This window comes from Epinephelus moara, chromosome 20, assembly GCF_006386435.1.
Source record: "Epinephelus moara isolate mb chromosome 20, YSFRI_EMoa_1.0, whole genome shotgun sequence".
Taxonomy (NCBI): domain Eukaryota; kingdom Metazoa; phylum Chordata; class Actinopteri; order Perciformes; family Serranidae; genus Epinephelus; species Epinephelus moara.
This window is the reverse complement of record NC_065525.1, coordinates 22,058,024-22,082,608: the sequence shown is the minus strand read 5'-3', so window position 1 is coordinate 22,082,608 and position 24,585 is coordinate 22,058,024. Positions and strand designations below refer to the sequence as shown.

Here is a 24,585-nt window from a genome sequence, read left to right as displayed (position 1 = left end):
TCACAGTAGTATCATGTTGTGCTTTCTCTAGAACATTTGTCTGTGAAAGATTCTGCAAGATGGTGAATGCACTGAGCAAGAATGTTGTACAATGTGGAGTTGACTGGATTGGGCAGCTGCAGTTTGAACAGCTGCACATCCATGTTGAAACCTGCACTGTCCATACCAAAGGTGCTCTGTAGGGTCAACGTCTGGGCACTGCGCAGGCCACTGACGCAATGAAAACTCACTGATGTGTTCCTCATTTGGTGCCGACATGTGCCTCGTGACATAATGCATCATCATGCTGGTGGTGTGGATGGACTGTAGCCATGAGGGATTGACGTGGTCATCAACAGTGTTAAGATATGCTGTGTTGTTCAGCCATTCTTCAGTGGGTATCAGGAACCCTTATGTGCTAGTGTAGACCAAAAAAAAAAAAAAGAAAACATTCCTCACACCATCACACTGCCACCGACAGCCTGTGATGTTTACACCTAACAGGATGGCTCCATGGATTCATGCAGCTTGTGCCAAATCCCCATTCTTTTATCAGTATAATGCAAAAGAGGCCTGGACTTTACTCTCCTCAATGGACCACTTTTGATGTTCATGTTCTTTACTACGTTGGCTGCATCCACTCAGCTCCAAGTCCAGTCCACAAGTCCAGAATGTATTTGGGTCATATTGTGTGAATGAGAGCAAACAATTCAGAAGTGAGTCAGCACAATAAATAAAATATAATGGATTGATGTAGTAAAAAAAATACTGATTGTTACATGTATTGTTGTGCAACTAATTGTGACAATTTATCATGATTTAGATTTTAGGTCACACCACCCAGCCTGATCAGACCTGAACAGCAACTCCTTGAGTGTCGACAGTGTTTTAGTACTGTCTATACACCTACTGAGATTCTTAACTGCCAGTGCACACACATACTCAAACAGACTGAACAATACACATCAGTACGGGAATATATTGTATTATTTCCTCTTGCAACACGTTATCAATACCCTAGTGCCAAATATCAGTATTTTTATTAAGACATGCAGGTGCTCTAAATGAATCCCCCTGTCAATTTGACTTACAAGAATCACTACTTCATGACTCCTTAGAGGGGCTGTTATCAAATGAATAAGGGTAAAGTGAACGGAAAGTTAACTAACTTGCGGTAACTCCCAACAGGAAAATGGCAGACAGTGTGGAATCGGACAGTGGGGGAAAACAAATCAGAAAGACTGTCATCTTTCGAGTTGAAAGTCTGGGCCCACCTCGAGTTATCAATACCTATCTGAAAAAATACTGTGTACTCACAAAAACTAATTGAAACAAAACAAAACAAAACAAAATCACAGGAAATGTCTGTAACTTAGTCTTTGTCAATTGGGTTTAAATTTGTCAACACAAGCATGAGGCGGCATTGGTGCAGATATTTATTGTGACTGGGAAGTCTACATGACTGAGAGTCTACTGCCTTCACAAAGTGTTATGTTGGTATTGTAATATTCTTTAATATTTAATATTGCTATTTTGGTATAGATACATCCACTAGATGGCACTAGAGGGCAGAGTCAAAAGTTCTCACAACAACAAACATGGAGGATGGAGGTCGTAATAATTTACCTTCTAGTGGAGGCAGCTTTGTAGATGGCGGTGGTCTGTAAGGCCATTAATTACACTGAAGCATCGTTCCGCCATTTTAAAAATGTCTTTGTCATGTCCTACTGCCGTGTTTCGCTTGAACAAAGCTACACTGCCCCCATGATCTCCGGTGGTACTGCTCCCTTTTGCCTGTATCCATAAGTTTTCAGACAAAGAACACAAATACGGATGAAATGAGCACAGACAGAAGGTTCCGTCTGCGTCCGTGTACATATCTAACGTTGAGCATAAATGAGCCATATCGCAACCCCAACTGTAAGTCAGGCTACAATGTGTATGTGTGTGACTCTTGTACTTTTTTGTACATTGTTTCATCTTAGTTGCTATATTCTGTGAAACTGACACCAAAGTGCGGTAAATAAACACATAATTCCTGAATTTTTAGAGGCTGTTTTTCTTCTTCACTTACACAGACATTATGATGTATTATAGACAATTGTCTTGCAATCAGGGTGCCAAATGAACACCCACTAAGTGCTAAATGTGGGTAGATTTTCCATTTGGCGAGTAAATCTTAGAAGGCTATCAACCACACTAGCGGGTAAATGATTGTACCAAAATAGTCATTTAATAAAAAACTACGCTGAAAGTCTCTACCGTGTTTTGGTGTCATTGGGGGCACGCTGCTCTGCTGCTTCTAAGCTGCTCCTGTGCTGTCAGTGTTACACACGTGCGTGAGCATGCCTACATGGTGCCACGAAACTGACCGTCTGGAACGCTCCTAGTTTTGTGCGTAGACTGTATGAAAGGACTGTATAATGGACGTAGCTACCATGAGGTCATCCACTGGTTTGTGCACTGCTATTTTAAAGCCTCAAGTTTGCATTTTCTTGTTTTTTTGGAGCCAGAAGTGACCATAATTGGATGAGAGGCTGGTGCTTTGGCAGAACAAGGGGCAGATCTGATTCTCAGACTATAGCGCACTTTATAGACAGCGTGTCACTCAACCAGCCCTGCCCTAAATATGCATTACTTTGGGCCTTAAGTGTGTGTTAAAAAAAATAATAAAAAATTCACCCTTTGTACAGTTGTCACATGGGGGTCTATGGAAATTTACTCAGTTTTAGAGCCAGCCTCAAGTGGCCATTCAATGAACTGCAGTTTGTGGCACTTCTGCCTTGGCTTTATTTTTTTGCAGCCTTGGAAGTTGCAACTTGGTTTCGTGGCACTGTTTACCTTACAGGACATGAGCTGATCCACTAAACTATGACTTGCCACTGGTCAGCTGCTAGCTAGTGTTGTGCCCAGTCCCATGGCCAGTGAGTCAAAAAATTAATTTCAGACACTACTTACAAATGTGTCAAGTATCACAGAATCGCTATATCGTGATGTCACCGTATTGTGGACGATGATACTATATCATATCAAGAGTTACTCTGTGATTCCCAGTCCTTACAGTAACTGCTCAGGTACATATATTCTGTGTACTCTGCAGTAAGACTCTGTATCTTTTGTAGCACTGCCCAACATACTATATTGTAAAGCCTCAGATATCCACAGCAAGTTTCATAGTGGATTGAATAACATCTCACTGGGCCATTAACGGCAAATTGTGAGCTTAGATAGAAATAACATACAAACGAAGCATGAAATGTGACCAGAATGGAGAGTAGCATAATAGAGAGCCCCAGAGAATGAAACAAAGGGAAAGAATGTGACAGAAAGAGGCTTGCATTCAGCAGTGACAAAGAGAGATGAGAGCCAGCTAAAGACAGACACAAGCTGACAAAGGGAAAGAGCTATGTTTCAACAGGCACCCAGTTATTCATGAGTGTCCAAGTAGTCGGCTGTCTGGTGAAAAGTCTGGTACAGTATTGTTCTGTGTGTGTGCGTGCGTTTGCATGCATGCTACTTCTGAGTTTTGCCCTTGGTTAAGTCAGTCACGGCTCCTGGTTTAAAAATAGCATCAGTGAGGATGCAGAGCTATTTATACTCTTCACACACCCTGCCTGCAGGCTTCAATGCACCCCTGCTCGACTGTGTGTGTATGTCTGTGTGTGTACGTGACGACTGATTGCGCTTATTTTAATTCTTGCTTTGCTTCGCTCTATTGCTTTGAGCTGAGTCATTCATTTTCTTTCTCCTTCTCACATCGTCGTTGTTTCTCTGTATACTAAGCAACCGACACACAGACACACACATGCATGCACTCATACAGAGTGAGGGCAACTGCCATGAACGACTGAATGAGTGGCAGCTGGTGAGGAAAGGAGTAGACTTTTCAAAACACGCCGCAAACATATTTTTCACAGGTAACAGTGGGTGCGTCAAACTCCTGTATTTGCCTGCAGAAACAGACAATAAAGGATGCAGCTGTGCTGAGAGAGGCTGATGGCTTTCTGCCACTGATGCACTCACACTGATTTAGACAGGGATGCCATGGAAGACTTGCCAAAGCCAAAATACAGCTAGATTTCCATAAAATGCCAAGATAGGATTTCTGCAGGTTGGATCTGCTGTAATAAAACACAGAAAGCTGTGCAACTTTTATGTTACTATTCACATACCAAATGGAAATATTGGGATTAAGCAATACTAAAGGAGTAAAATAATATATTGGGGTGGTAACTGAGCCATTTTTCACAACAATTTTATTCCTAACTGCTGAATGAAAGTAGATGCGCTGCTTCTTGTTCCTCGGATAACCTGCCTCTTAAATTTGCCTCTCTAGCTGCTGCATACTAGTCTTAATGCTTCCCATTTAACTGCTCTACAAAAATTATCTGTCACTTGGCTTTTCATTTCTCCAGTCTCCACTTTTTAACTGTGGTTGTCAGGCAGATATAAATTGGTGCAGTCATGTATCCAAAAGAATCACATTTAAAGTGATGCGCTGTACAATTTCTGCAGCCATATTCCACAGTTGCGGAATGTAGACATAACAGTATAGGGAAACAGTGAAGAAATGATAGCAATTTGTAAGCTACCTATTAGATACACCAAGTATTTGTTCTACTGTTGGTAGCATCCGGTACATACACATTTCATGGTTGTAAGCAGGAGCTGTCTGACAAAACCCAGTCTATTGTAATTTTTCACCATTCTGTTGCTGCTCCCTGCTGTTCACTTCATGCCCAGTGCTTTGCTTCTCAGTTTCCACTGAACCTTTTTAGCATAATGACTAACAAACACTATCAGCATTCTGACCACTAGTGTTGCAGAGGTGTTAGCATGCAAGACTCACACAGACAAAAAGCTCAACCACAAGTGATTTTAACCAACAGTTTCAAGTGTAAGTTAAAGAAGATAAAAGATATTTAAGTCTTAAAGGGGAACAGCACTTAAATTAAGAGTTCCACTATGTTATTTCCATGGCCTGGTAAAGTTCAATCAATATTTATGAATATGAGCAACTCTCTGTCAAAGCTAGAAACCAGAAAAGTGATAGTCAGTGATGTCATGGGGTATAAAGTATGGAGCTGCTCCATGGACAATGAATAGGAGCCTGATTTTTTTTTGGACCCACTGAATTTTTGTTTTCTTTTTCATACCCAAATGAGCTTCATTCTAGTGTAGAGTTTTCAGTCCTGAAACAGAAAATGTACTCATATACTCAAAACATTCCCCTGGGTGCTCTCAGTGTCATCTAGAACATCTTAACCAATTTATTGTCTCTATGGCACCTTTGCATTTTTACACAGAACAACATGGGCATCATGCTGCTCCAGTGTTGGTTTTAGAAAGCATGCCAGCATCGTGAAAGCAAAAGAGGCGTGACATGTAACACAACAGCATCAGCCTCTAGTGTGACATGTAACATATGTTCACAGTGCTTTCTAAACAATAGCAATGGCATTAACATGGCAGTAGCTATCATTTACCATCCCTGTTGATCGCATCCTCTGCTCAGTGGGTAAGTAGCTCCTGGACCTTACTGTTTTTCCAATTTGCTGACATTTTTGGCTACTATTCTTCGAGTTAGCTGCTAACTGCTATCACCTACTTTTTAAATCTCTCACAGTGGATCACACGCAAAATACATCACAACATCATACCTGTGCCATCCACGATATATATAATATATGTCACAAATATGAATACATTGGTGACCCCACCTGTGGTCCTGACCTCTGGGTTGCTCCCACTACAGCATATGGGGATCCCATGATTCTATATTAAAAAACTGTGTGATGATGTTTTAATGAAAACAATTAACAGCACTACTGCATGTGTCTGCATATGATGTACAGTAAGTATAATGTAACGTGAAATAGGGACTTGCTGAGTAAGGTGTTTTCTGAATAAAGAGAGAGCATATATCTCAGCCTACATAGCTGTGTGTGTGTGTGTGTGTGTGTGTGTGTGTGTGTGTGTGTGTGCTTGACATAAAGTGTGTGAAGGTGAGAGTGTAGAGTATTCCAATAACCAGAGTGGAGCTGTTATTAGATTTGGATCCCTGCACTCTTTATTAAACCTCAGTTCAATTCAATGTAATAGAGAGGGAGCAGAGTTGCATCTTTATGAAACAAGGGGGACACAACCGGAGACACGCTAACACACGCCTACACACACACAACAAGGAAGAGAGAGGGGGATGACTATGTACCGAAGTGCAACAGGGATGGTCATCATTACCTGTAGTACAACATATGAGTGGGATAATACATGCTAATACTGTGGAGGAAGAACAGACACACATGGAACCTTATAGATTGGGTAGTGTGGAGCAAAACAGGCTTTAATAACAGAAATAGAGAAGATGAATAGGCAAGAAAATTAAGCGTAATGACAAGGACGGAGGTGGACATTGAATAACAGAAGCAGAGGTGGCTGGCAATTAAGAAGGTAAGGTTGAAAAGGGTGAGTGGACCCCAGAGTAGAAACAAGACTGAATGAAGTAGAGAGCCAATAAATAAGAGGGAAGAGGGATGGTCACACTGCTGTGAGTCAAATGTGTGCTGTGGTTTGCTGCATGTTCGTCCTCACAGGACTTCTTTTGCTTAGAAGAGGGTGAGGGAGTGGTGCAGTCTCTGGCTCATCAGTATTCAACTGAGAGGGAGAGAGTCATAGAGGAAGAGAGAGAGAGAGAGCTTGAAAGAAATAAAGACTTGACAAGTTTAAGAAAAAATAAAAAAATATGGAAACAATGAGAAATGGCTTTTTGTGAATGACAGCAGATTCAGAAGGAGGAGTGAAGCAAAGGAAGATGGCTACAGAAAAAAAGGAAAAGAATAAGGAGGGCGGGAGTGTTGTAAATTATAGTGGGAGGAGGCGGAGGAAGAGAGGAGGGAGGAAAACTCCAAGGCTGACTCAGAGGGATCCCTCTTCTCTTCTCATCTCATCTCCTCCCACCCACCCACCCACCCTCCCTCCCTCCCAGGCTTGAGGGGAGCTACATGACATTCCTCTTCTTTCATTCTCACTTGCTTTTTTATTCCATTTCTCATTCTTTCTCTCCTTTTGCATCAACCCTCAGGTGGAGACAAAAATAGAACAGGCTACCTAATAGTTACCCTCTGTCTTTGCTTTTTTTTTCTCACTCCAGGGCAATATCATGGACAAGCCTGGCTCTGATGGCACAGAAATAGGAACAAACTATTTTAAAGGGACAGTTCACCCAAAGGTCAAAAATGCATACTTGTCCTCTTACCTGTAGTCTTATTTATCAGTCCAGATTGCTTTGGTGTGAGCTGCCAAGGGTTGGAGATATCAGCCGTAGAGATGTCCACCTTCTCTCCCATATAATCTGACCATATTTTCTTTCTACCAAACACTAGTATGACCATACAGAAGGAAGCGTGCATCTACTGCTAGCTCACCTAGCATCATTGAGCTAGCTAACGTTACAGCTTAGCCAAGGGGGACACCATTAATGTTTGCATTGTGGGCTGTCACGAGCATGAGCCTCTCGTTCATGAGCAGTAGGGCTGGGCGACATGGAAAAATTAAATGTCAAAATTAAATATTGGGTGAATATTACAAAAGATGAATAATCATCAGTAATTTGGATATATGGAGTAAGTGGGTCAAGGTAAATTACAGAAAAGCTGGAAGATTTACTTTATTACATTTGATAGGGACGATGCAATTTAATGTGAGACTGATGTGTTGCACAGAGAGTAGGGATGCACCGAAATGAAAATTTGTGGCCTAAGCCGAATAATATCAAGCGCTTGGCCGAATACCAAGTACCGAATACCGAATATCGTTGTTTAGTTTTTCATTAGTTTTTGCAGATGAACCCCCTCCAGATTAGTGTTGTCACGGTACCAAAATTGGGACCCACTGTACGATACCAATGAAAATATCATGGTTCTGAGTAGTGTCACGATACCACAGCGAAAATTAGGCAGATGTGCCTTTTGTCAGTTATAAAAAGATAAATCACTTTTCTATAATACATCAATGATATTTCAAAGGAATAAATTACTTATTGNTGGTTGAAATCTGTAGGCTGCTCGCACAGCGTGCTGAATGATTTAAGCCTGTTTTGCTCACTCAAAAATATTTTTAGTCGCAAATGCGAGTGCGGTGACAGACGGATCGCCACACTGCCGACATTTTACTCCGCCCGTCACGGCACGCTGTTTGATTGCGTTATCAAAACACGCCACTATTATTCGGCCTTGCTTTTAACTTATTCCACCGAATACCAAATGTGTTTTTTTTTGCAATATTCGGCCGAATATATTCGGTTACTGAATATTCGGTGCATCCCTAACAGAGAGTTTATTGCTATTGCTATATTTCACCTCTTGCCCCTAGTTGGGCTTTTACATGTAGCCCTACAATGTTATTAAGATCATAAAATTACATAACTATACTGTATTGCAGCCTTTAAGACAAGAAAAAGCCAACACTTATGATATCCAAAAGACAATATCTAGTTTGAAATATCACAATATCTATATAATGCCTATAAGTGTCCTAATAAGTAGATTCATACACGTTTCCTTCTGCGCGGTGGTGGGTGTAGTTCAGTAGAAAGAAAATAGTTCCTACATGAAACTGCTCACAGCAAAGTCTGTAAATTATCTTGAGTAACCAGATCATGATTTCTGGAAGGAGACACTGATGTTGAGCTTTTCAAATGTATATTTTTGACGCTTTGAGCACCACAAGCTGAATGCTATTTAGTTCCATTATTCAAGAGAATGTCTGCCTTCTCTTGAACATCCCTCATCTCTGCGGCTGATATCTCCAACACTTGGCAACTCACACCAAAATAATCTAGACTGATAAATAGCACTACAGGTAAGGCAAGGCATTTTTTGATTAAGGGCTGAACTGTCCCTCTAAATACAATGGTTAATTATTAATATGTATGCATCAGCACACGCAAAAAAATCCACATCAAAACATGGTATGATAAATAATATCAAGATATTATCACCTGGTACACTGACCAGCAAGGAACAAAAAATAGTGGAGTTCTCCATCAGAGTATGCCAGTGATTGATTAGCTGTAGGCCAACCATTGATTGTTTGTTGATTGTTAATAGATCAATGATAGATTGTTTGTATTTGAGTCGTTAATCACACACCTAATCACTTGATTGACGAGTCAGGGTGTCACATGAATGATGTTGTTTATGCCGTGATAAATGAAGATGCCGTAATGAGCTGACTGCTCCAGCCTCTGCTATATTACATGACAAGAATGCCTGTTGTTGACGGAAATTACATGTAGCTGCATGGGAGAGTTGGGTTGGCGAGTGGTCATGGGGCTGAATTCGAGGACATTAATAACAAGGATAATCTCCAAGGATACCGAGTCCATTCTTGTTTGATTGTTTTTCATTTCAGGGAGTCCCTGCATGCATTTGGAGAGCGAGCTCAACAAGAAGAGGTCAAGACACAAGGTTTTTTAAAAATTTGCTAAAAGCTACTCTACCTGACATCACCAGGTAAGGACATGACCTTTACATGGGCATTTTATACACCCACGACTGCAAAGTAGGTTGTCACCGTGCAGGACAGAAAACGCCTGTTGTTAACAACCATCTGGAGTCACTCAGTCAGTTCAGCTTTGCCCTCGCTGTGCCCACCTCAAACAGTGTGCGTCACATTGCACATGATAGAGTGATTGTAAATCAAAAGCATATCAGTGTTTCTGTTGAATATGTATCTGCTTCAGTCAATGGCTCCTGTTTATGCAGCAGTTTTCCTGTTCATGTTTATTCATATACTGATTAACTCTGCAACTGCTGTTTGTGCCTGTTTTCTAATTAGCATTTTGTGTGAGGCGACATCCCAGTAAATTACATGTACGTTGGGCAAGCATAGCTTACATTTCAGTGAGAAGGTAAGTGTGGGATGATCCTGTAAGATAGTGTGCACCGTATGGGCATGTTTGGAAAACAGATAAACAAAACAACAAAGAGGATGAGAGTGTAATAGGAGGACAGGTGGTGTGTTCAGCAGGGAGCAGGTAGGTGCGTGGGCGGGACCTTGCACCCCGCTGCTACTCTGATTGGACAGCTAGAAGGTTAGCTGTGACATCAACGTCCTTGCCTTGGGCTTGTGACCCTGTCCAGTATCAATAACACACACACACACACACACACACACACACACACACACACACACACAGCTTGGAACATTATCAATGGCCAAAGAGTGAAATCTGTTAATAAACTGACTAGCCTCAGGTTCATACTGTGACAATATTAATTTCTCCTCGGGAACATGGGACACACACTCTAAACCTCTCTTCCCCAACACACTCCTCCAGTGTCCCCATGCACACTGCACTATTCTATTAAACATCTTTGCGGCCTCTCAGGGCTTCCTCATGGGGGTTGTCGAGGAGCATGAGGACCTACTATCAACAGATGTGTTTGAAATGTGCTTTTTAAGTATTGAAGTATTTTATTCACCTCTAATGAAGCTATACTTTTACATGTATGGATCATATCTGAGAGGACAAACATTTGCGTTTTGGATGTGGCTACCCGGCACTAGGCACTTGTGATTAATGTCAACATGAAGATGTCTCACAGATGTAAGAATATGTGTAAAAAGAGTTATATCATCATTTTAGCCCAAGTAAAGTCCCTTAAGGAACTCAGTGCACACTATTTTAACCAAATGAGAGAAAGTGAATATATAATTTAACAGTGCATGTGGCTGCACGCTCTCTGAAGCTTTTCCTGTCCAGTAGCTGAGTGAGAAGATCTTGATAATTAGGGATTGTGTGAAACTTTCTGGGGTGCTAGTTAATTTAGTCTCTATTTTTATTATCTCAAGTGATAACAGCAAACATAGTTTGGCGATAAATACGTTTCACAAATTCCTTTGTGATTGTGTGCTTGTAAAAGAATGTGACCACTGTCAAAATCACATCTAGAGTACCATTCCAAACAGCTGAGTCGCAAGAATAAAATGTTGGCACTGTATGATTTATACATGTCATAACATTTATAAAATGATGTAAGATTACATATTATAAACTGAACTGTTCATCTGCACCAAGCAGCAGACAGCAGCAGACCACTGTTTAAGACCAACAAACCAGAATATGTATTTTTACCAACACGTCAGGACATTTCCAGCCTTGTTTGTAACAACAAAACTGGGTATTTTAACCCAAAACATGATCTTTGCCTAATCCTAACCTTGTAGTTTTTTTGCATGAACCTAACCACATGTTAACCACAGCACTGTCACAACACAAAATTCAAACGAGAGAAACAAAGTCAAAGTTTGCTACATATGAAACCTGCAAATTTCACATATCCGTGGTTTGTAGAAACGCACAATTCCAACATTTATTCTGATGAGTGGGTTGTAAAAACTTGTATTAATCAGTGAATTAATCAGTCAATGTTAAAAATCCATCTACAAATTTTTGTGACCTAATAGTGCCATCATTTAAATCATTAAAGAGCCACAACCAAAGCCAGATGTGCTACAACCTACTGCCAGGTGGCAAACTGGTTTCCACATGCAAAATGTGGCATATGTTGACAGGTCAGCAGGGGCTCTCTTTAGACATGCAAATGCATCAAAGTCAACACAAACATCTGGCAGCTTAGCTCTTATGTGTTGTCAGACAATACAGTAAATTTAAATGCATTAAATACACTGAAACACTGCTTGTATAGTTGTATGTGCATGTAAATGAGTGGAATACACAGAAACTATTGCAGAATGTTTACTCCAAAATAAATGATCAAAAAACTCCAAACCTCAACAAGCGTAGTGTACATCTGCCTTTGACAAATAAATGTACACTGTGTATGTGCAGATATGTGCACATAGGTATATAAAAGATGACAGAAAGAGACAGACAGACAGACAGACAGACAGAACAAGGGCAAAGAAAGACAGAGAGACATTTCTTCCATATGTGCCTCGGATATTAGGACAGCTGGTTGCTGAATACTTGAAGGATGCTGTTTATCTAACTTGTGGGAGGCAATTACTTACACTGTGCTGCACAAAGACAAACACACACAAAGGAAAGCACACAGGCAGACATACGCTTGCACATTTACACACGTATGCGCATCACATACACACTTCATGATGCAAACAACAATGGAGAGATGCTCAGAAATACCCGCACTTACACACACACGCGGTACACTTCATGCTACTACCAGACTGAGAGGAAGTCTAATTAATTCAACCCGAGCTCACTGTAGAAAGCTAACAATGATATTTAGTCTAAATTCAACACTTTGCACACAGGCTCTCATCCAACCTGATTTGGAAGTAGCAGATAAAAAGATAAAATGGGTGAATGTTTCTAAAAATCAAAGAAAAGAGTATTGTTTTTAAGAACCAAATGGATTTTTTTTCTTTCAAAAATCACTAAAGGCATAATTGGTTCATTTTTATTTCTGTCTTAAAATTACATGTCAGAGCTGTAACACACTTAGCACCTGTTGCTTGGTAACGGACAGATGCATATGCATTTTAGTCTTAACAATAGCAAGCTTTGTGGTCAGAAACATAATGCATTGTGCAGTGCTTCATTTGTGTAATCCAGTGGTTCTTGGTCTTGTCCAAAACACACACCAGTGTACATATATGTGTAGCAACTGTTGGAGAGAATACAGTACATGAAAAGAGAAGCATGCCTTCAGACAGTGGCGTCAGCAAAAAGCTTTTGCAGTTCTATGGCATGTGATCAGTTTGCCAGCATTAGCAAATGGCTGAGCTACTGTCTGTGTTCCCAGAGATCATAACAGCAGTAATAGCTGCTTTCTGAGCTTGTGTGAAGCCAGACCCAGAATAATCCATTAAAAGCAAGTATATGTGTGTGTGTTTGTGTCGGTATAGCTGGTTCAGGTATCCTCCACTGCCCATAGCAGTGTTAATATTCTGCACACACTGGGTGCGGCCAAACCCCATTAATCATGTTTGTGAATGTCTAATCTCAACGTTACTTGCGCTGGTTTCATTTTCATGGCTGTCTGTAAGATTTATAATGGCGTTTGGAGAAGGTGTATGTGGTGAGTGTGTGTGTGTGTGTGTGTGTGTGTGTGTGTGTGAGATGTAATACATTGTTACGGAAGTATGCTCTTAAATGTGTCACCTTGTTGAGGAGAAGAATGTCCTGAACGTGCAGTTAATGCTCCCAGCGGGGGAACCAGCATGTTGATACACACATCTGTTCCTTTGAATATGTTCCTGTGTGTTACCTTTGCACCTGCGATTGTGTGTCTGAGCAAGTGTGTGAATGTGTATGGGGTCACAAAAGTGCAAAAAGCTTGACTGGGGTTATGGTGGCATGTGTGCCCGTTCGTTACCATGGTGACCCTAAGTGGTCTTTCAAGAGATGTCCATCCGGATGATGAGATCAGATTACATCAATGAAGAGAAAGAGCGGAAACAAACACTGGGGTGAGCAGGGGAATGAGTATAGAGAGGGGAAGCAACAGGGTAGGGGGATGGGCCCAGGCGACCTGTTAATGGAGTGTACCAAAGGGATCATCAAACACACACACACAGCTGTGACCAGACACACACATGTACACACAGACAGACCACAAAATCAGATAATCTTGGAAGCATCCATTTCTTTGAACCGCCATCAATGACATAAGCACACACAGACACACACATACACACACGCACACACACATAAATACATACCCTCAAACACCCCATGATACCAAGTGCATGCTAGTTTTGTGGTCCAGTGGCAGTCAGTGAGTGAGGAAGGACAAACAGATCTCATTATTTGAGACTAAGAGTCTGCTTGAAGAGCTGGATGCGGATGACCCTGCTAAATGGCGGACAGCGGGGCTGTTTGTCTAGACGAAGGCTGTCTAGAGACATTGATCTCAGACAGCAGACCAATGGACTGACAATCACTGAGTAAAGACTGGGAGTTTTTCCAAGCCGTTCTTCATAGTTGAGGAGAAACTGGTTGCACGTGATCATGGGACCTCTAACATTTGATCCAGTCATTGAATCTAAGCACACATTTAAGGCACATCTAATCTTGTTCACGGGGGCTATATGTGCATCTATCAGCGCTAGTCTAAGTGAAAATGAAGGATGAAAACATGGGATCACATGCCAATTTTTAGAACCATAAAAGTCCACTTTTTATCTCAATATCAGGTTCTTTTTTCAGCTGGTTCACACTGTAGATCAAAGATGTGAACCAAGCTTGAAGATTCTCAGTCAGTGAAGTCACAACATCATTTATTTGTGGCAGCAGAATGGGAAGTAACTGTGTCTCCTAAATGATTAAAAGTTTTAACCACTTTGTCACCCTTCTTTCAAAATTATAAAGACAAATGTCCATTTTACCTTTATGTACATCATCATCATCATCATTGTCATTGGTATAATCGTCATCGTCTTCCTCATACGGGGTGTCAGCTATAAGATATCACATGTGTTAACACATAACTGATAAAAAGGAAATGCCGTGATTTTCATTACTATGTAAATACTCAGTTACTGTAAATGGTAAAGTAAATTAATCATAATTTTCACACCAAATACTCATAGTGGCTTTCTACAGTGAAGTTACTAGCACTATACAACTACAACATACACTACTGTATATTATTGCTATATGCAGACGACTAAACATTTGAGAGTCCACAAAACACAGCTGAGCGCTAATCAGTATGCCACTCAATCTTTGAGAGGGTGAGGGAGGACATAAGCTTGAGTAGAACAGATGATTTGAATAGAAGAATTGTGTAACTATATTTGAGCGGACAGGATTCTCACACTCGTAATGATCAAAGCTGCTTGCACATTTTTGGCAGACTGAATCACCTCAGCACAAAGGCTAAATCGAATGTCCACCCTCTGGATTTTCGGACTAAGCCCTTGTGGACTTTAGTTGTACATACAGTGACATGTTCACGGTCATCATGTCAACTTTGGCAGGGTGTGAGACTGCAAAGCAGCTAATAGACAGGCTTCAAGTCTGTTTCACTCTTTACTGTAAAAACGTTTGAGCAGCAACTACAATCATGTACAGTGTGATTGCTGCAGCACTATGCTAACATTTTAATACAGTAACTGTTTAACACATTCATTATAGTCCATTTTGTTTTTTTAGTAGGTAATAGGAAATCTACAACATCACATCTGTATTGCACTGATTTGTGGGTTACTAAATCAGTGAATTCTAGTGAAGTCTGCACCCCAAGCGGACTCTATTGAAGTCTGCAGAAAGTCTGCTCGAGGCCCCTTATAGACCGGATGGATTCTGGATTTGGCCAGCCCTCAGCACTCGCAGACTTACCAGGAACACGCAAGGCTGCAAGTCTGCAAGTCTGCAAGTACCGGAAAGTCTGTACATCTGGATTCAGTCAAACTAAGCCTGAGAGTAGAGTGTCACCTGTTTAATTTGACCAGGAAGTGCAACACTCGTCATGTTCTTAGACCCTTCCTTTTACTTTCAACATAAAAGCTGGCAAAGTGGCATTCTTTAACCACCAGAGAGAGACTAAGAGCAGCATTTAGTGTTTGTATTATCTCAAAAATCTAAATTTGTTAACACTAAATGACCAAAATCAAATTTAATTTGTTGGCACATTATCTATTTTTCAAGCCATTATAGCAGAGCAATTTTGAGCATCAATTTAATTTAAAAGTAGGTACTGGCTTTATATCATACTGGCCGTGTTATCGAGTGTGCTTTTTTGAACCAGATATTGGGTTTACTTATTTTGTACGTTTTTACTTCACAGAAAAAAATATTAAAACTAATAAAGGAAAATTTATAAATGAGGCTCATTGTGACCTCCAAGCTGAATGCTGCCCTAAGAAATCTAATGAGTCTAATATGAGGTGGGGTGGCACAAATCCAACATACCCGTATGAATAAACTAGGAGAAGGTCAGTTGGATTGCCAGAATTTGGCTGAACTTGAAGTGCAGAACCACACATCTCAGGTGCTCAGAAGCTGCCAAAACAGCTGGAGAAAACTGAGATAACAGACTCAGAAATTAGCGTGCAAATGATCAGGATTGCACGCTCAAATCCTTTTTGCTCTTATAAGTCTGTGCACTCTCAAAAGTTGACCTGCAGACTGAGTAGTGCTCAGAATTAGTTTTGTACTGTCTCAAATCTTTTGTCGTCAACATACCCCCATACTGCTAGAGCATGGATTACATCCTTTATATTTCTGCTAACGTTTATGTTTAACAGGAAATAACTAGCTTTTAATATTGGTTGGCTACTGTACACTGCAAGAAAACAGACATGCTGTGTAAAAAGTAATAAATAATTGAGGAAGACCCTTCGGTTTACCTAAAATGGGGTTTTAAATTTGAAAGCACTCTTCAGCTGCAAAATGAGGCTGGTTAAACAGCTTGCTCTCATTAAATTTTGAAACGTTTCCACTCAAATTGTGATGAATATCTTGCAGTAAGTAAAGCCAACCAATACTCTCAATATCGAGACTTGAATGTTAAGACAAAAGTCCAAGTGACATGAAATGATATAGAAGCAGTTAGGTCAGCAGTGGGTTTTACATACAAAACGCTATGGGAAGTTTCACTATAAGGCTCTGCTGTATTTACCATCTGAGTCCAGACAGTCATCCACCACTACAAAAAGAAAAAGAAACATATTGTGCAATTCTTACATCTTTAAAAATCTTGCATTAAAAAAGGACAGCAATCATCACACTTGACCAGGAATGGACTCCAGTCTACTGCTGTGAACTAAACTATGTCTCCCATTAGAACAAAATCAATGGTCTTCATTAAACTACACAGTGTGACACATCTTTCCCTGTACAGCATACAATATTTCTTGCCTCAACAGGCCACAAATCTGTCCTACTAACAGGTGAGCTAATAGACATATATGCTAATGCTTACCTATGTAAGCATGGATGCTAACACTCGTCACACACACACAGACAGTCACAAACACAAACAGACGGATCATTTAGTGAGATTTACCCAGTCTGATCTCATCATAAAGATGTTCCTCTGCTTCAGCTGGTGATTAACAAGGGTGTAAGGACATTAACAGGAAGACAGAGATGAGCGTATGAATGTGTGTGTGTGTGTGTGTGTGTGTGTGTGTGTGTGTGTGTGAGTGTGTTTATGGGGTCAGGGGAGGGGAAAGAGGCTAATTATTCATCTCTCAGTCTGGTAGTAGCATGATTCATCTATTCATCTATCTCTCATATTTCTAGTTTGGAGCAGTATCAGAGTTAGTGTCAGGGTACAAACAATTCTGTTGATATTTACTTCACATATGCACATTCACACACACGAAAACTAGTCTCCGGGTAAATCAAAGTCCCTGAAGGTGTACATGTTTTTGATTTGTTTGTCACCTTAATCAGGAAGATGAGACAGGAAAAGATGAAGAAACATACCCTCCTATCATTACCCCGCTCTTTCACTTGCCTTACCTCCTCTTGTCCTCCATTGCAAATGAGCCCTATTACTATTAGCAACTCATCCATTTATGAATGCAGATTAGATGAAATGCATTATGTATCAAACCAAGGGTCATCCATCCCTAAAGGGAGTAGCTTCTCAGGCCTAGCCTCTGTGTGCACCAGGAGGGCTGGTCATTCCCTGCTAAGACTGCATGCTCGGACTACTGGTCTAAATAGAATTTGGTTACCAAAACAAACCTGAACTGCCTGGGCTTTAAGATGTTCGACAACCAGCTGACATCAATGACGTATTTCTCAGTTTATATCTCAGGACTCAAAAAGCATAGTGACTGCAACACAGAAATGGTTATGATGGTCAGTGTTGCATAACACAGCCAGATGGTTTACTTGGCTGGGCCATGGTGCTGGCAGCCATGCGACTGTAAGCTTGTTTCCTGCATGGCCAACATGAAAGAACGGCAAAACACTGTGTGTTCACATTAGTGGCAGGGTTATGGATTCAGCTGCACCGACAGAAAAACCAGTGACAGCAGATCCATTCAGTAGATGGAGGAATACTGGCTGCTGTTGAGTCATCACATTTCCGATAACATTTGTGTCAACATCAGTATGCATCACCGTTTCCGACAATGCTGTATCATTCGGTTTTGTTCAGCAAAAACATGAATCTGAATTGTCGAATTGGAACTGTTTATCATCTTAGTAATTCCTGTGTAAAAGGGAGCAGTACTTCCATAAAACACGCACGATACTTTGAAGACAAGGCATCAAAGCATACAGGCCGAAGTCTACTGGTGAATGTTTCAAAGGTCAGAGAAGCTGGGAGACAGAAAACATCTAGGAAGGGGTGGGAATTCTTCCATATGTATCCAGGCGGAGAGAAGGGGTCTCGTCAGTGGTTTAAAATAGTGTTTGTGTGTTGTTTACTACTGAATGTTTCTGAGAAAGAAGGAGGGATAGATAACAGTGTTTGCGTGCGTGTATGTGTGTGTGTGTGTGTGTGTGTGTGTGTTGTGGTTGTTTGCACAAAATCCAAATTGAAATTCCAAATTGACCCTTAATCTGTACTTCCTGTGCCTCTGTAGATCTGAAAGGAACATGAGGGGTCTCAGCATGAGTGCAGCCGCGCACTCTCTCTCCAGTCTTTCTGAGGACATGAGGGAACTGTTTCCATTAGGCTAATGTGGGTTTGATCCATGGTGATGTATGTGAAGTGGCAGGATGTAGGGTGTGGGGTCAATGTGAGGCTGGGTGTCTGTGGACAGGTGATAAGAAGAGGGAGAAAAGCAGTTATACGTTCAGGGGGAAGCACTCTCAGAGAGGGAGAAGGACACAGTGTGTGTATGCATACCAACAACCAACAGCACACGGGACCTGTTTGAATTTGCATGCCCTCTCCTTGAAGTAATCTCAGATTTAGACTGAGATTGCACACATAACTCAAGTGGATTCAAACAGGGCCAGGGACTAATTGCTACACTGTGGGTGTAGGGTTGACACACTGAAGTGTGTGGGAGAGATACAGGGTGAGAAGAATAGTATGGAGTTTACCTTCTACGTCATTACAGTCATAGTCTTGAGTGAAGCATGAATGGAGACAAAAGCACACACACAAACACATGAAAGCGAAGCCACTGCCCCTCTGTGTAAAGCAGAAAACAGCACATTTACAAAGTGGATGAAATGACAATTCACAATGTCAAGCTCATACGACACTGAAATGACTCCCAGGTTGAGCGATTACATAACTGCTTTGCAGCCAAAAACATAGTGAAGTAATGGTGTGCTTTGTATCTGACAAGTATGAGAGCATAGGTATGTCTGCTCTGACAGTCATGAGAGCCACATGTAACCATGAACTTACAGGAGATCCTAAACGTGACTAGTGGCGATGAAATACAGATTAGCAGCAGTAGTGTCAAGAAGTAGTAGTTACAGTGTTAGGATTAGGGAGGAAAAAAACACATACACACATATCATAGAGGACAACCTACCTTTGACTCTCTCTCCACGGTTGAGTTGAATCTCTCCCTCCCCCTGTGGTGTGTAGGGCTTGACCACGATGAAGGTACGTCCTGGGACAGCACTGTAGAGTTTCCGTTTGGGCCCGCGGGGGCCCGTCAGTGCTGGGGGCGTGTGATGAGGGGGGCTTGGGTCTCGCTGCACTGAGCCAGGGCTGTAAACAAACACATATGTTACTGTGGTGATTCCAGGGAGCTGGTAACTGAAGCCCGTGGTCACCGACATGGTCGTCAGCGGGACGGCAACCTGGTGACACCCCCTGGTTGTTATGCTGGCCAGGGAGGGATTCATAAACAAGTCCAAGTGCCTGCTGATCAACAGTCAGTGTTCCATGGGAGAGTCATGAGAGGAGAGTACACTCCTCCCAACCACTCTCTCCCCCTCCTCCTCTTCTTATTCCCTCTCTTCCTTCTTTAATAGCACAGACAGATCCTTCTTGCTCCCTTTTACCCTCTCCTTCTATCTTTCCCCTCTCCCCCGCATCCTAACCGAGGTAGAAGCAGAAATGTTTAACGATAAGAGGGACTGCACTGCTTCCTTCTCTGTGTGGGTCTGTCAGATCCGTCTGGAAGCCCCCCTTAGGCAAACACATCCTGAGTTGGGGCTCCAGAAGAAGCCCCCTCCAGAGAGGGACAGAGATCCTTGTGTGTCCCCAGTTCCAGCTGCTCCAGGCTGGGTTACAGATCCTGCCTCGTCCTTGGGTCCTGGTACTCCTGCTGTGGAGGAGAGAGGCTGGGTCTGCTCCCCGACTCCCGCTCCTTCTCCTGGGAGTCCCGCCGCGTCTGCCTCTCCTCTCCCCTCCACCCCTCACACACACACGCTCGCTCACACACACTCACACACACTCTGGCAATGCTGCTGCTGCTACTGCTGCTGCTACTGCTGCTGCTGCGCTCCGTGGCTCCCCTCCCCTTTGACGGCTCGCTCACACTCATACACCACGAGCCCTCTATGTGCATTCTAGCCGTGCACACAGGCACATACACAGACAGCCCCCTCCACTCCTGCTAACATTGCACCTCCGCTAGCATGGCATACGCCACCGCCAGCATGTTGCTAACACATCGCTGACACTCACATACACACACCAGTCCCAGAGCACGATTGATCTCCTCCTGCCTGTCTGCCTGCAAGCGTGCATGCGCCATGGCTCCCTGAGGCAGGCTGTGAGAGTATGTGTATGTGTGTGTGTGCTTGTGTGCAGTGGGGCGGGGGGCAAAAAGCTCCAGCCCATTTGTTTTAATTGTTGCTCCTCCCTCTTTCCTTTTGCCTTGAATCCCCTCCTTCTTTCTCTCATTCTTTCGCTTCCATTTCACCCTCTTATCCCTCTCCTTCTCAACATTTCTTCGCATTGCATCTTCACTCTCTCCCTCTTTCCTTCTCTCTCTCTCTGGCGGTGAATTCTAATACAGCAGCGGCAGAGCTCCGCCTAGTCTTCATTCATCACTACTTTGCCACCACCATGTAAGTTGCGTTCAGCATTATTTTGCTGCTTGTGCCGTCAAAGCTTTCTTTTAAGCAACAACACATGTATTACATACATATATATAAATAGGAAGTGTATTTAATGAAATCAGATGTTTATGTGTAATCAGCTTTAGAGTGTGCTTGTGTGAATTACAACTTGACTGAATTGGGACTTTGATGCTATCTCTGCAAAATTTCCTTGAAAGACTAAAAATCTCTTAACCCCTTCGTCCCTGTTTATCCACCTTTCAACCTCTGTCAGTCTCTTGCCATTCCTCCCTCAGCATGTTGTATCAGTTACTTTATAACCACCGTTCTTTCATTCACCTGATTCTAGCCTCATATGCCCTTTCCCCTTCGTTCTCTGTTCTTCCATCTACCCCTTTCCTCATTTCAAGCCTTGTTTGTCCCTTTCTTTCCCCAACTCTCTATTGCTTCTCTTGCTCACCCCATCTCACACAGCCTCCCTTTCTCTGTCCCTCTCTCCATCGAAACAACGGCTTGCTGACGGCTTTCCAATTACCGCAGGGACTGAGGGGCCGGGGTGGCTGCCGCATGTTAATGTCTGCGCCCCGGCGCTGAACATCAGCAGCACACACAGCTGAGATGAGGGAGGTCTGGAGAAGCAGGGAAATGAGGCTGTGTCAAAGTGACAAAGAGAGCCAAAAAAAAATTAGATCCCTTAAAGGATATGTATTACAGTGACTCAAATCTGCCTCCTCCACTCAAACACCTCCGCCACACCATACACCTACTGTGAGGTTATGCACACAGTTTGACCTCAGCTGTTCCCTGCAGTTGAGCTGATGACGGTCGAGTTGACATGATATCTATGTGTCAGACAGAGGGGAGGGGGTGGGGATGATTCCTGCTCTCTTCTCGTCTTTAATGACCTGTTTGTGTTTCACAGGAGAAGGCTTAAATTGGCGACTGTGCTTCAAGGTTTTAGATAAAAATACTGAATGACATTTGGCTCACCATAGATCAGATATCATAAATTTTAAAACAGTCATAACTGTAAAATTTGATACGCCTAAATGTCTTTTATCAATTTTATTACATTTCAACAATAAATTTTCTGCTCTCTTTACATTTACAATGTATTTGCTAGACTGGACAATTTCTCTCTTGAGAGTCATTTATACGAGATGTTCTTTAACTGTATATAGTCTACCATTATAAGCATTAGTATCATGGTCCACCCACGAGTTCTCTTTAGTAATATGCACTTCTTCATTACTACATATCCTCTCTGGCTTTAATACGGTTTAACAGCCCACTAGAAGGGTCTACCAAAAAAGCTTTCTACAGTCACTTTGAAATTAGACCAAATGAGAGCAAAGAGCAGACTCTTCTTTGTTGTTATAGTGACCAGGAAGCTTAAAAAACAGTCCAAGGGTTTCTAATTTATTTCTCATCTGCACTAAAGAAGGACATGACAAATACTCAGTGTTCTTGCCTTTGCTCTGAGTTGTGTGCCTTGATATTTTTGAAAAGGTTTCGTGCCTATTTTTGTTGTTCATGCATTCCTGTTGAATACTGGATACGAAATAGTAGCCAAACTAGATTTATATATCAATTTCATTCCAGCATGATGTTTATTTGTGTTTTTCTCCAAAAGCAACAAATCACTTAGGCATCGGTGTAACGATTTTCAACATGCCACTCGCTTGATGAATTTTGCATGATGACACGATTCACTGTTTTCATATGCAAACTTGTGCTACATTCGACACAACAGCTTCTTTATTTTCTTGCATATTTTGCTTTGTTGCATCTTTTTTTCTCTTTCTGTATCTTTCACTGTGCCTCATTATAAGTAGCTTCTACAAGATAGAGATGTAGGATCCATTACATGCACACACATACACAAGTACACACTTATATATATACACAAAGTTCTAATGCAGTCTATTACAAAAGCTCCGTCGTTTCCTTGGACACCAGCCCTGCCTCTGTAACGATGGCAACAGTCAATAAAAGGAAAGGAAATATACCCAACAAATGCACTGATAAGTCAATAATATAAACCTGGATCTCTATATCAGTCAATGTGTCATCACTTACATTAAAATATATGCATTATTTTCCCAGCGTCCAATTTTCTCTCTGTATTCTACTTTCACACATTCATGTAATCTCACTGTGAAAAAAACAGTGCACCAAAGCTACTGAATGAGGTAGTATTAATTCAGTTTACACAGATCACAGTGACCGTGACTCCAAACACTGTTTAATTCTTCATACAAAAGGATATCAGATTAAATAAGTTGCAAAAGTTAATGTGATCCTTAATAGGGTACAACAGGGATACTCAACTCGCTTTGCTCTAGGGCCACTTTTGCAAAATGACAGGAGGCCAGGAGCCGGTAAATAAGTAAATATCCATTAATGTATAAAGAATAAGCCTGGTGGGGGACACTCCCTGGCACATTTTTTGATAAACAAGATCTATGTAGAAGCTTTTCTAATTTACTCTGGCACCTTATTACATTCAAAGTACAAAAAAGAAAAAAACCCTACTGTGAAACAATTTATTTTCATTGTGAATTAGAAAATGTTCGGCGAGCCACTGGCACCCTATCTGGCCTGAGGTAGGTACTAATGGTGTACAACATGTTGAGGTTTCAACCAATGACTGTCTATAAAGATGGACGTGTCTACACCTCATCATACAAAAACTGAAGCCAAAATATCCTGGATATGGCAGCCACCATCTTGCGCTGGTAATGTCTTTTGGAGCCAAAGTCTGTGGTAACCTGGGTCAAGACCTTTGAATTTATTCGCCTGGCATCATTACATGAAACAATGGTTTCTCGGTTAAAATAAAAAACAACTAATGAGCGCTTTGGGTGGACTCACTTAGCCAATCAGGCCATGGGCGGGACTAACGTTGTTGTCAAGCTCTTGTTCAATGTTGTTGGGATTCACAGGACCACAGATGATTTATCATTTGGTAAAAATCTAACCTGGAGATTTAAAGGCTTTTTCCTCTGCATGCTCTTTGTTCTCCAAACAAAGAGAGCTATGTGACACCCATCTCCACAGGAGATCTCACCTCACACCTCAGTGAAACTCAAGTCCCAAAACTTGATTGGACAGGACCTTTACAGTGACATGTGATTCTGATGTCACAGGCATCTGTAGATCTGTGCTCCCTTCCAACAGATCTCTCTCTGGCTCTGGAGCTACAACAACTCTCTTGCTCCAGCTGTTGAACAGCTAACACCTTTTTCCGGCTGGACTTTCTTGGAAACACAAGGTTTGCAACTAGTTTTCCAGCAACAAGGAACTAAGTGAGTTAGCACCCAGCATCTAACTCTGCTAAACTCTGAGCGACCAGCTTCCTCAGAGTTTCACCTTTGGAACAAAGGACACAACAAAGACTGCACCTGGAACCATCTTCCCAGCCTTCCTCTGCCGGCTAACAAAGCAGTACACCACCAAGTGACTCTTTCTCCTATTCATTCAAGGATCGGTAACGTAACAACTGGGCATAGCTTATCACAGCTTTACAGGCTAAGCAAGACTGTTTAACTTGTTGTATGTGATTTGATGCTGTTTGAGTTATTGTTGTGATAGTTTGCAGTTAGGTCACTGATTAGTTGGCTTTGCCAAAGCTAAGTGTTTAGTTTGCTAATACTGTTCACAAACAGATTCTTGCA

At 41.8% G+C, this 24,585-nt stretch overlaps 1 protein-coding gene across 2 annotated transcripts in view; it reads right to left on the bottom strand.

Annotated features, from left to right (window-relative positions):
- shank3a (SH3 and multiple ankyrin repeat domains 3a) overlaps window positions 1-24,585 on the bottom strand; it is a 267,152-nt gene that overhangs the window by 60,167 nt on the left and 182,400 nt on the right. For both annotated transcript variants that reach the window (XM_050073918.1, XM_050073917.1), the window contains one exon: window positions 19,426-19,607. In XM_050073918.1, the coding sequence (XP_049929875.1) occupies window positions 19,426-19,607 (182 nt within the window). The remainder of the gene's footprint in view (window positions 1-19,425; window positions 19,608-24,585) is intronic.